We start from the raw sequence: 13,852 nt of genomic DNA on the forward strand, positions 1-13,852 counted from the left end.
GGGTTTCAAATACTTAGCGCATGTCTTCAACCTGTCTCTTTCCACCTTTGTCATACCTGAGAAATGGAAAAAGGCCAGAGCGGTCCCGCTACTAAAGCCTGGGAAACCAGCTAACATAGGAGAGTCGTATAGTCCGATATCTCTCCTATCGCCAGTAGCAAAGACGCTTGAAGCCATTTTTCTCCCTTATTTCCAAGAAAATTTGCAGCTAGCCTCTCATCAGCATGGCTTCAGAAAACTCCACCGCACTACCACCGCGCTAAATGCCATTAGCACCCAGATAAATTGCGGTTTAAATCAATACCCCCATCATAGAACAGTACTCGTAGCGCTAGACCTATCAAAAGCTTTTGATATGGTCAACCATGGCTCGTTACTGCAAGACCTGGAAGGGTCTACCCTTCCCCGAGGACTTAAAAAGTAGACCGCAAATTATCTGGGTGGTCGGCAGGCATCGGTGCAATTTAGAAACGAAACATCAAAACCAAGGAGAATTAAACAAGGGGTGCCACAGGGTGGTGTTATATCCCCACTTTTGTTTAATTTCTACATATCTAAGCTACCTTCACCACCGGAAGGAGTCACAATCGTTTCCTACGTCGATGACTGCACAATAATGGCCACAGGCCCAGGCCCAAAGATCGATGAGCTATGCAATAAAATAAACGGCTACCTCCCTGGTCTCTCCAGTTTTTTCGCCTCGCGAAACCTGACATTATCACCGACTAAATCTTCCGCGACCTTATTTGCAACATGGACATCCCAAATGTCGACCATTTTGCACATCCACGTCGATGGCACCACGCTACCGACTGTCCTACACCCCAAAATCTTGAGTGTGACGTTTGATCAGGATCTACATTTTGGTGAGCACGCAGCCGCAATTGTTCCGAGAATTCAGAGCCGTAACAAAATCCTCAAATCCCTCGCTGGCAGTACCTGGGGAAAAGATAAAGAAACGCTCATGACTACATACAAAGCAATTAGCCAGCCGATTACGTGCTACGCGTCACCCATATTGTCGCCCAGCCTAAAAATTACCCACTGGAAGAAACTACAGGCTTGCCAAAATACTGCTCTCAGAATCGCCACAGGCTGTCTTCTTATGTCCCCAGAACACCATCTGCATAATGAGGCGAGAATACTCCCCATCAGGGAGAGAAACGAGATGCTGACCAAACAGTTCCTGTTGAATACCCAGAAACCTGGGCATCCCAACAGACATCTGATTGATGAACCAGTACCGCCTAGGGGCTTAAGAAGTCATCTCCGTAAGCATTTTTAGGAAATACGGCATCTGAGAACCCAGCCGTATGAAATGAAAAAACACAAGCAGGTCCTTGGTGAATTCCATAAACAGGCGGCGGACCTTTATGCTGGGAATTGCCCGGTGAATCCAGTACTTAAAGAAAATTATCCAAAACTCGCGGAAGAGGAACGCATACTCCCCAGGGAAACGCGTGTCACTCTTGCTCAACTTCGTTCTGGATACTGTAACAGGTTAAACTCTTACCTATCCAGAATCAACCCCGACATACAAAATGTATGCCCCGCTTGCAATGTGTCCCCACATGACACCAACCATCTCTTCAATTGTAATGTGGAACCAACGCCTCTAACACCCCTTTCCTTATCGTCCACCCCTGTTGAAACGGCAAGTTTCCTTGGACTCCCGTTAGAGGATATTGATGACAATTTGTGATCGGTCGCGGCTATTAGGTGGGGCGAGTATTGCTACAACAACAACAACAACATGAGCCTATACCCCCGGAGCTTAAGGAGTCACCTCCGTAAGCATTATGAGGAAATACGGCACCTGAGAACACATCCGTATGAAGCTAAAAAACACAAGCAGGTCCTCAGTGAACTCCACAAACAGGCGTCGGACCTTTATGCCAGGAATTGCCCGGTGATTCCTGTACTCAAAGAACAATACCCAAAAACTAGCAACAGAGGAACGCATCCTCCCTAGGCAACGCGAGTCACTCTAGCTCAGCTTCGATCTGGATATTGTAACAAGTTAAACTCTTACCTATCCAGAATCAACCCCGACGTACAAAATATATGTCCTGCTTGTAATGTGTCTCCACATGACACCAACAATCTCTTCAACTGTTGAACCAACGCCTCTAACACCCCTCTCATTATGGTCCACCCTTGTTGAAACAGCAAGTTTTCTTGGACTCCCGTTAGAGGACATTGATGACAATTTGTGATTGGTTGCACCTATTGCATGCACTGCTTCAACAAGACGTTCGCCACTTTCCCCCCATCGGGTTAGGTGGCTTAGAATATACCCGCGGTAGGTATGCCTTTCGTAAGAGAATTAAAACAATATTGTCGGGCTTGTACCTTAATGGTAGTTGTTACCGGAACGTACCGGGTCTATATCTGGCAAAGGGCCATTAGCATGGATAACACTCCCCAAAACCTTCGGGAGTGTTTTTCTCGCCGGCATACATAATGTATGTCCTGCATGTAACGTGTCCCCAAATTACACTATACCCCCGCGGAAACTGTAATTTGCCTTGGACCTTCGTTAGAAGATAGTGATGGCAATTTGTGAGTAATCGCACCTATTGAATGGGGTGAAGCACTGCTACAAGAATTTTTACGTCTAATATGAAAATTCTGAGCTCGCTGATTCCGCAATATTTTAAACTCTCACCGAAGCTTCTTTTCACCGTGTTCAGTATAAATCTTTATTGGTTTATTTCTAACTTCTATTACGACAGTCACTTAGCATGAGTTTGAGCCTTTCGCATTTGCGTAAGAATGTTGGAAAGTTCCTCTCGCTTCCTCTTTGCACGAATGTGTGTGCCCAACCGGCGTTTCAAGAATTTCAAAGCACGCTTGTCTTTTGAAACTTTCAACAATTCCATGGTTCTCTTTTCATAAGGAGCGTGACCAACCACCTCGCGAACCAAATCGCGCATGAATTTCGTGTGACGAGTTTGAATCTACAAATCCAAATACAGTATAATTTTGTTTGTATATATATATATTGATATAACTCACATTCTTCAAACGTGATCCCCGGAGGCCTTTCACCTTTTTGTCGCCGGTATATTTCACATTCTTCACTTTTGTGGTTTTATGTCCTTTATTGAGACCAATGCAAAGTTCGTATCGTACTGCCATATTTGCTGGAATGTAAACAAATTCCGAACATTATTTTCTAAACAAATTATTAAACAACATAGAAATATAAGGTTCAAAAAAATTCCAAATACGATTTTATAATGTTTTGTCGTGATGCTCAATATATTTTAGGATATTATCATTAGAAAACTTTAACTATAGCTCACCCAGCAATTGTCAAAAGGCGGAAAGATGGTTGGCAGAAAAATGTGAAATACCTTAACTTCACATATTGCCAGCACAATTTAAAATTTAGATTAGTTGCTTTCCCTTACCATTTCTGACTGCAGGCGTAAATACATAGAACGCTTTGCCCGGCACTTCGCTTTTCAATGATGAAAGCTGTGTTTTTTTACATCTATAGACGTTTACGCAGGAACTTTATATGGACTGCTAAGCGTGAAACTTTAAATACTCCTCTGAAATTGCTGCGCATAAAGTTAGTACTACTAAATTTCAATAGGCATTATACTCAGATGTAACTGAATTCAAATTCTACGTATCACCTTTAAAAATGTTTTGTATCCACTATTCATCGCAACCCCATTCAGCTATATGTTATACATTATGTTGAATTCCTAATACAACTCTGCAAACCAATCGTGCATTTCACTCAATTTCTATGTACTATGTATACTTTGTATATAAGGCTAATGTACTTTACAATAACTGAAGAGATTAGGTATATAGACATCATACCATTTTATTGTAACAGTAAGTTGAAAAAAAGAGTTTAACCAGAACGGTCACGCGTTATAATTCCGCTGCGCTTAAAGCCAACCAATTGGGTTTTGGTTTACCGTCGTAACGATAAACAGCTGATTACGTTAGGGATACGGATACAGCGATACGACATACGGCACCAATGACTCCAGCTTTACAATTGGTTATGGGCCCAGATAGTAAAATCTGGTAAAATCTTTAATTCGGAAAAATTAAAGACTAATTAAAGACAATTTGTTGTGTTTTCAGTTGTTTTGCTTATCCGGTGTTAAAAGCAATAATCGCGGTATAATGGCGAATGTGTTATCGAATATTGAGAAGTTAAGTAGTGATAATTATTCTACTTGGCGCATACAAATAAAAAGTTTGCTAATTACGTTAGATTTGTGGTCTGTTGTAGTGGATTCTCCTCCAGAAGCAGAGGAAGCAAAAACAGCATGGTTGATAAGTGATAGAAAAGCACTTGCAACTACCACTTTGAGCGTTAAACCTAGTGAGCTTATACACATAAAAAGCTGCGTTACAGCAAAAAGTGCTTGGGACGTTTTTAGCGGTCTTTACAAATCAGACACGGCATGTCGCAAAGTAAATTTGTTTAAAAAATTAATTCGCTTTAAATTTTCAAGTAGCGGTAAATTTTCGGTCCAATGAAAAGAATTTTGCTGTATAATAGACGATTTAAAGGAAGTTGGCATAACAATGGAAGACGATTTTTATCCATTTTGCTCTTATGTTCGTTACCAGACGAAATGGAAAATTTTGTGGTGGCAATCGAAAGTAGGGACACATTGCCAAAGTGGATAAACTCACAGCAAAAATATTGGAAGAAGAACAAAGACATGGTGACCAGAGCAGCGGTGGAGAAATAGTTTTTTCAGCAAACGAAGCGCGAAGACGGTACGGAGCTGGAAGTAGCAAAAATGTAAACAGCAGCAGAGGTGGTAGCGGTGATACCAGCATTGGAAGCGGCAAAGGTGCGAGCAGTGAAATCAGCGCAGGTGGTGGCAGAGGATTTGGCAGCAGTAATGATACGAAGACAAGGCAGAAAGAAAATAGAAAAACTAACGAGCCAGGCAAATACAACAACGTTAAATGTTTTCGTTGTGGGCGGAGAGGGCACATACGCTCACAGTGCTCTTCTTCAGGTAACAATTCGTTGGTAGATGAAAAAGCTTGGTCATTATTTGAGAGAGATGGCGATTTCAGCGGAACTTAGATCATTGACAGCGGGGCGACGTCGCATATGTGCAAAAATGCAAATAGTTTTGTTTCGCTTGTTCCCCTTAAGCATAAAATTATTTTAGCGTCGAGTTCGTGCATTTATGCAAAAGGAAAAGGCACGGTAGAATTAAAAACAAATTTTACAACAATGAAATTGCGAGATGTTTGGTATGTGCCTGATCTTCACTCAAATTTTTTTTCTATCAGCAAAGCAAATGAGGGTGATAATGTCGTGACGTTTGCACAAAATAGCGCGGTTATAAAAAATAAAAACAAAGACACTATTTTGACTGCTAAATTGGAAAGCGGAATCTATGAAGCAAATGTATTAGCTAATAAAACTATAGAAAGCGTAAATGCTGTTAGTGATGATGTGAGTGACTGGCATAGGCGGTTTGGCCACATAAATTCAAATGATTTAATAAAATTAACAAAAACAAATATGGTGAATGGTTTAAATCTACAATTTCCTAAGAAAATTGACTGTTTTACATGTGCAGTTTGTAAAATCCATGGTAAGCCCTACGCAAATTATCGTAAAGTTTACACGAAAGACGTCTTGGAGTTGGTGCATACAGACTTATGTGGACCGATAGGTATTAACTCGGTGGGTGGCGCATCATACTTCATGACATTTATAGACGATTATTCGCGATATACAGCGGTTTATTTTTTGAAAAACAAATCCGAAGCGTTTGAAGTGCTTAAACTTTTTACTACGATCGCGGAGAAGCAGACAAAATAAAAACAATTCGTAGCGACAATGGGAAAGAATTTGTCAATTCCCAGGTCAAGAATTTTCTTAATGCGCGGGGTATTCGACACCAAACTACGGTTCCGTATAGTCCTCAGCAAAACGGCGTTGCTGAAAGGGCCAACCGGACATTGGTCGAGATGGCGCGATGATTGCTAAACGCGTCTGGGTTGCCTCAATCGTTGTGGGCAGAGGCGGTGAGTACGGCGGTATATATCCGGAACAGGTCACCTACGAAGATTTTGGAATCTGTAACGCCTTATGAAAGGTGGAATGGACGAAAACCAAGCGTGTCACATTTTCGAACTTTTGGTTGCGATGCAGTGGTATTGCAAAAGGGTCCGAAGCCGCGTGGAAGTAAATTTTTGCCAAAGGGAATTAAGCTAAAGTTCGTTGGTTATCATGCGTCAACAAAGGGGTATCGATTAATTAATTTGGAAACAAATCGAGTAACAATTGCACGCGATGTTATATTTTTTGAGAGGTCTTTTGAGACAAATTCAAGAGATGAGGAAAACCGGGAGGAACCATTTTTTATCAGCGAATAATCATTTTTAAGCCAAAATAAACACGTAATGAGTGACGATACGGTTGAAGAAGATGAGGAATGCGACGACGAAGAAGAAAAACAAGTAGATGAAGAAAAAGAAGTAGTAGAAGAAGAAGAGGAAGATACCGAGTCGGATTATGAAGAGGTGGCGATGGCTAACAATAAGCGAAAGCGAGGTAGGCCAAAAATCATTCGAACTGGAAGTGTAGGAAGACCAAGAAAGGTTTACTGCATGGAAGCTGATGCCGATTTGTTGAATAGTGTTGTTGACAATCCTAGAACGGTGAAAGAAGCATTAAACTCGTCAGAGGCGGAGAAATGGAAGGAAGCCATGAAGCTGGCATATGACTCGTTAATGCGGAATAGCACTTGGGACTTGGTAGACAAACCGGTCAATAAAAATATCATTGGTTGTAAATGGGTATTTACTATAAAACGGAAGCCCGATGGTACGGTTGAAAAATACAAGGCAAGATTAGTTGCATTGGGGTGTTCACAAAAGTACAATGTTGACTATAATGAAACATTTGCTCCAGTTGTACGTCATTCAATGATTCGTTTACTGTTGGCGTTAGCGGCAAAACACAAATTGGTTGTAAATCATGTGGACATTGTTGCAGCATACTTAAATGGGGATTTGGAAGAAACGGTTTACATGTATTAACCACCAACGTTCAAAGACGCAAATCATCCGAATAAAGTGTGCAGGCTCAGAAAGGCTTTGTACGGTCTGAAACAAGCTGGTCGTGAGTGGAACAGGAAAGTCTCAGATATATTGTCGAAAATGGGGTTCTTGAGATGTAGGTCTGACCCATCCGTTTATATTCGTCGCGATAAAAACAATATTAATCACCCCTATTCTGCATTTCGATTACGTTCCCGTTCTACGCTCCGCTTTAATCGAAGTTTGGTATTCTGCATTACGACGGAATCGTAAAGAGAAGAGGAAGAGCAAATGATTTTTCGAAATCAGCTGTTGGTCCGGAATATGTGAACAATGGGACAAAATAAATTAAAGAAAATTTGTAAAAAACACTGAAAAACGTTTATATTTTATTATCCACGCCATTTTGTACAAAAAAAAGCAATAGAATATATTGCCGCAGTGTTATATTTTTTTTGAGTGAAGTGCTTTCATAATTGTAAGTGTGTTTTTGTCGTTCTTTTGCCAATTCCCTGCCGTGGCCACCGAGTTTTGTTAAAACGGATTCCTGCACGAATATAGTTGACATTTTCTGAATTTTAAGGATGCTAATTTCATTGCACTGTCCTAAAGTCCTTTATAAAGGTTTATTTATTCTTTCCGCAAGGATTGTTTACGTTTTCGCTTCACCTTCCTCTACGCCGGCAGCTTGCTTTGGTATATAACTGGACCCAACGAACAGACACAAATTATAGCTGTCTATTATAATGGAATCAATAGCCGCGGCATTATTTATGGAGTTGGAAAGCAACGCATACGAAAATTGCCAGGCGAGAATGGAAAGGCAAATATTGCGAGATTTGTGTAATCCATTTGAGATGAGTGACGAATTGTAAGAAATTGAACTTAAAAGTGGTAAAATTTAATGACTTATTTTCTTATTTAGGTTCAAAAAAAGCTTTCGACTTAACAAGGATACTTTCAAGTATGTGTTAGATACTTTTGCGGGGCAAATACGTCCAAGCACTTCGACATCGACATGTTGTTGTTGACCTGGAAACATATAAAAAACAATCAGCATCAAGCCTTCTACGTTTCTTAACAACTTTTACTTACATTTTTGTTAAAATTCTGTTATAAATTAATAAAAAAATAAAAAGAAAATATTTGTCCGCCAACTAATTTGCAACTTAGAAAAACGGAACTATGATCGAAATGCAGAATACAAAAAATCGAACGATTCGAAGTTGGATCGAAAGAGATTGGAACACAGAATACCAAAATTGCCAAATCGAAAAAATTCCAATCCAAGTCGAAATGCAGAATAGGGCTGAATATCATCGGTCTATATGTCGACGATATGATAATAGCGAGTTCCAGTACACAAGAAATGCAGGCAGTTACCAAATCATTAAATAAGCACATCGAGGCGGTCGATCGTGGTCCAATATATTTTTATCTTGGGATGGAAATTGAAAGAGAGGGTGATCGTGGTGACATAACCATACGTCAAAAGAGATACGTCGAGCAACTACTTCAGCAATGGGGCATGGCTGACTGTAAGCCAGCAGTAACTCCATGGGCACCGGGTACGGTTTTGCGAAAGTGCGACAAACAATGCGACGCGTTAGAAACAAAAACTTATCAAAGCTTAGTTGGTGGGCTCATGTATCTGGCTGTCATCTCTCGTCCAGATATTGCGCATATAGTTTCCAAACTGTCGCAATATAATTCGCATCCACATAAAGAGCATATGCAAGCTGCAAAATACGTGCTGAGATAACTAAAGAAAAATTCTGTCGGTAAATTAACTTTTTCTGCTAATTGTAAAAATGTTGTATGTTTCACAGATGCAGACTGGGGTTGCGATAGTGGCGATAGGAAATCCTTCACAGGATACCTTGTTCTAATGGCAGGCGGCGCTGTATCCTCGGAGTCTCGCAAACAGTCTGTGGTTGCCTTAAGTTCAATGGAGGCCGAATATATTGCGTTGTGTCAAGGTACTAAAGAGACGGTGTTCCTTCGTGGACTTTTAGGCGAGTTGGGCTATCATCAATATGCAGAAGGTCCTACGTCAATTTTGTGTGACAATCAAAGCGCGCAGTTCATGGTAAAAAATCCGATGGTGCAAAAACGAAGCAAACATATCGACATTCGATATCACTATATCCGTGAAATGTATGAATGCGGGCATATCGAAGTGGAATATGTACCAACAAATGAGAATGCAGCGGACATACTTACGAAACCATTGGGAAAGCAGAAGTGTATTTATAATTGCAAACTAATGAACTTAAATATTTAAATTTGAAAGTTTCATGCACAAATTTGGTTTGAAGGGGCGTTTGTTGAATTCCTAATACAACTCTGCAAACCAATCGTGCATTTCACTCAATTTCTATGTACTATGTATACTTTGTATATAAGGCTGATGTACTTTACAATAACTGAAGAGATTAGCTGTATAGACATCATACCATTTTATTGTAACAGTAAGTTGAAATAAAGAGTTTAACCAGAACGGTCACGCGTTATAATTCCGCTGCGCTTAAAGAACCTTACACATTATGGCCACCAGAGGTTGGTGTCTCCGATTTTAGGTACACCCTGTTCTGTAACTAGTTATTTAACCACTGCGCGAGATGGGTTTCCTAAGCATTATCTAAGAGAGGATAAGCGTTATTTTACGCGCAAACGTAAACATATAGGCGTGTAAAAAAACAGCTGATGTCAATGAACGCCTGGCTTATGACTTCGTTAGAATAGTTTTCTCATGTTCATGAGCTTAGATGCAAAGGTGAACATTGTGACAATCGCGCAGGATGTTGCGTTTGTAAATATAAACAGAACTTCAAAAGGCGATTAAACTGATCCATTTTGCAATCAGTTTATGAGAATGGAATAATGTAAACGGGCGTACGATAATTGCATGCAACAAAGTTTGGTAAAAGTCTAGACTGCTAATACGCGTCCAAAAATACCGTTAGAGGTGTCAAAAGATGCGTATTAATTTCGACAATAAGCCGAAGGCGGAAAAGAAAAATTTTATCTCTGTCCGGAAATATATGCAGTGGAAATTGGAAATTTTCATGTGGTTGTTTTAATGTTGTTGTGCACTGAAAAAAACTGTTTATACAAAGAGATTTTGTACGCTTTTAATTTTGAAGGCCGCCAACGCAGAACTGTGGATCCGACCCCGGTTGCGGAGGGACCCGGGGTAATTTTTCGTGTTTCGGTAATATATTTTTAACGAGTTAAAATTTTTATTTTCCGCCTTCGGATTATTACTGTCGATATTTGTGGACGCGTATTAGAAGTCGATTAATGTTATTGTATGTAGACTATTACCCAAAGTTGGTATGTGGCCTACTTTTTATCAATTAAATTTGGTTTCGTGCAACCCTGTATCTCTTTACATTTGCACATTCACAAACACAATTTTATTTATCAATTTAAGTTCAGTACCATTTTTACAAATTCTCATCTAAATTATATAAAAATCTTTAACAAAAATAATAAAAACTTGTAAGTTTTTGCTTAAATTTTTATTTTATTTCCTAAAAGACGTTTTTTAGATAAAATAAAAGTAAACTTTGATTTTTCTTACTAAAATCCTTGAGTATGTATGTATGTATGTCGTGGCCCGTTGCACTACCAGGCAAGTTTCCATTAGAACGTACACGCACGTTACCCGACGGCTCCGTTCTCGTGTAGCCTACATATTCCGTTTTTTTTAATTTGCTTACCGGGCTAAAAGTTAGCATGCTTAAAATACGTAAGTCGTTTTGTTCAACAAAGTTGCCGATGAAGGAATTTAGCAGTTCCCGAAATGGATCTATACAACGAGCTTTGGCAGTTGTCTAAAATTTTTTCTTTCTTCTATTCTAATTTAAAAATTTTTTCAATTAAGAAAAAATTTATCATAACAATAATAATGATAAAAAATTATTGTTAGGCCTTGAGCTCGATTCGAACCCGCGATCTTAAATCAGTAGGCCGATATAACAACAAAAATTGTTAATACATCCCAGAGCACGGGGAAAAACAAGTGTCAATAAAATATGACACTATAGCAGCATTGCCAACAAACAAGTCCAATTTTCACAGCTATTCTGCAACAGATGTCGCAGTGGTGTGAATATCAATTGGCACGAACCAGAATAGAAGTAGGATTAATGAAGACAAACAAAAAACCGCTGTGGTGGCTGAATGGTTATAGCAGCGGCGCCTAAACGTTGCCGATGAAGGAATTTAGCAGTTCCCGAATTGGATCTATACAACGAGCTTTGGCAGTTGTCTAAAATTTTTTCTTTCTTCTATTCTAATTTAAAAATTTTTTCAATTAAGAAAAAATTTATCATAACAATAATAATGATAAAAAATTATTGTTAGGCCTTGAGCTCGATTCGGGCCCGCGATCTTAAATCAGTAGGCCGATATAACAACAAAAATTGTTAATACATCCCAGAGCACGGGGAAAAACAAGTGTCAATAAAATATGACACTATGGCAGCATTGCCAACAAACAAGTCCAATTTTCACAGCTATTCTGCAACAGATGTCGCAGTGGTGTGAATATCAATTGGCACGAACCAGAATAGAAGTAGGATTAATGAAGACAAACAAAAAACCGCTGTGGTGGCTGAATGGTTATAGCAGCGGCGCCTAAACGTTGCCGATGAAGGAATTTAGCAGTTCCCGAAATGGATCTATACAACGAGCTTTGGCAGTTGTCTAAAATTTTTTCTTTCTTCTATTCTAATTAAAAAATTTTTTCAATTAAGAAACAATTTATCATAACAATAATAATGATACAAAATTATTGTTAGGCCTTGAGCTCGATTCGAACCCGCGATCTTAAATCAGTAGGCCGATATAACAACAAATATTGTAAATTTGATCTTGTTCGTGCATATCACCAGATTCCAATGGTAGAAGAAGATATTCAAAAAACAGCAATTACTACTCCATTTGGCATGTTTGAGTTTATACGTCTGCAATTTGGTCTTCGAAACAGTGCTCAAACATTTCAACGTTTTATTAATGAAGTATTTTCAGGTTTAGATTTTTCTTTTGTTTACATTGATGACATACTTGTTGCTAGTGATAATGAAGTTCAACATATTGAACATTTAAAATCTGTATTTCAAAGACTCGAAAAATATAATTTAAATATTAAACCGAATAAATGTATCTTTGGAGTAAATAAATCAGATTTTCTCAGATACGAAATTTCTTCTCCAGGTATTAGACCTTCTTTAGAACGTATTGAAGTCATCACTAATTTTGAAAAACCTGCTTCTATAAATAAATTACAAACATGTTTAGGTATGATAAATTACTTTCACAGATATATTAAAATATTAGCAACAGAACTTAGTCCTCTCCTCAAACTCAAACAATTAAATTGGACAAATGAAACCACAACAGTTTTCGAAAATGTTAAAACACTTTTTGCCCAAATTATTTTACTTACTCATTTCGACGAAAATGGTACATTATCATTGCTATTGGAGCAGTTTTACAACAAACTAGCAATAATATATTGGAACCATTAGCTTATTTTTCAAGAAAACTAACTCCAACAGAAACTTTTGGCAATCTATAATTCGGTTAAGCATTTTAAATATTTTCTTGAAGGTATAACATTTACAATTTATACTGATCATAAACCACTTACTCATGTTTTAAATTCTAAAGTTGATTGATCTCCTCGACAGTTACGTAATTTTGAATATATTACCCAATTTGCAAATGATATACAATACATACGCGGAAAAGACAACATTGTTGCCGACATACTTTCCCTTATTCCAGAAGTTAATTCAATTTCTACACAAGATATCGATTTACAGACTTTACATAAATAACAACTAACTGACGATAATGTACTAGATGGCATTTCTAATCCAAATTCTAAAAATAATTTAAAAGAAATTAACATTCCAATTATTAATTTAAATATTTGGTGTGATATTTCTCAAAAATCTTTTCATCCGTACGTTCTACTCTCTATGAGAAAAATCATTTTTAACAAAATTCGTTCTCTTTCACATCCAAGCATTCGTACTAAAAGACGCCTCACTCAATCAAAATATTTCTGGCCCAACATGCGTAAAGAAATTAATGACTGTCCTTCTTCTTGCATTAGTTGTCAGAAATCCAAAATTTTAAGATATACTAAATCTCCTATTGGAAACATTCAAATACCATCTTGCCGTTTTGAACATATCCATATGGATATTGTTGGTCCTCTTCCAGTTTCAAATGAAAATCGTTACATTTTAGCAATTATTGACAGATACTCACGTTGGCCAGAAGCTTATCCACTTAGAGATATTTCAACAAATACTATAGCAACAACTTTTATTCAAAATTACATTAAATATTACAGTAAACCAAGGTTCACAACGGTCACCGTGGTGTGATGGTAGCGTGCTCCGCCCACCACACCGTATGCCCCGGGTTCGCACCCCGGGCAAAGCAACATCAAAATTTTAGAAATAAGGTTTTTTAATTAGAAGAAAATTTTTCTAAGCGGGTCGCCCCTCGGCCGTGTTTGGCAAGCGATCCGGGTGTATTTCTGTCATGAAAAGCTCTCAGTGAAAACTCATCTGCCTTGGAGATGCCGTTCGGAGTCGGCATAAAACATGTAGGTCAATTTGTAGGGAAAATCAAGAGGAGCACGACGCAAATTGGAAGAGAAGCTCGGCCTTAGATCTCTTCGGAGGTTATCGCACTTTACATTTATTTTTATTTTATAAGGTTCACAATTCACTTAAATTTTTTTTACAGAATTAACTAAATTATTAGGTTCTCA

The 13,852-nt window shown here is 38.4% G+C and overlaps 1 protein-coding gene across 1 annotated transcript; it reads right to left on the reverse strand.

The window, feature by feature from the left end:
- Nucleotides 1-2,674: 2,674 nt before the first annotated feature.
- On the reverse strand, nt 2,675-3,461 carry RpL36 (ribosomal protein L36). Its single transcript, XM_067778892.1, has 3 exons — nt 3,309-3,461; nt 3,019-3,146; nt 2,675-2,960 (listed from the first exon to the last, which is right to left on the reverse strand). Exons 2-3 carry the CDS (start codon nt 3,139-3,141, stop codon nt 2,736-2,738), a joined length of 348 nt encoding a protein of 115 aa, XP_067634993.1. The 5' UTR covers nt 3,142-3,146; nt 3,309-3,461; the 3' UTR covers nt 2,675-2,735.
- Between the last annotated feature and the right edge of the window lie 10,391 nt (nt 3,462-13,852).

The sequence above is a fragment of the Eurosta solidaginis genome, chromosome 4 (assembly GCF_040869045.1).
Source record: "Eurosta solidaginis isolate ZX-2024a chromosome 4, ASM4086904v1, whole genome shotgun sequence".
Lineage (NCBI taxonomy): Eukaryota > Metazoa > Arthropoda > Insecta > Diptera > Tephritidae > Eurosta > Eurosta solidaginis.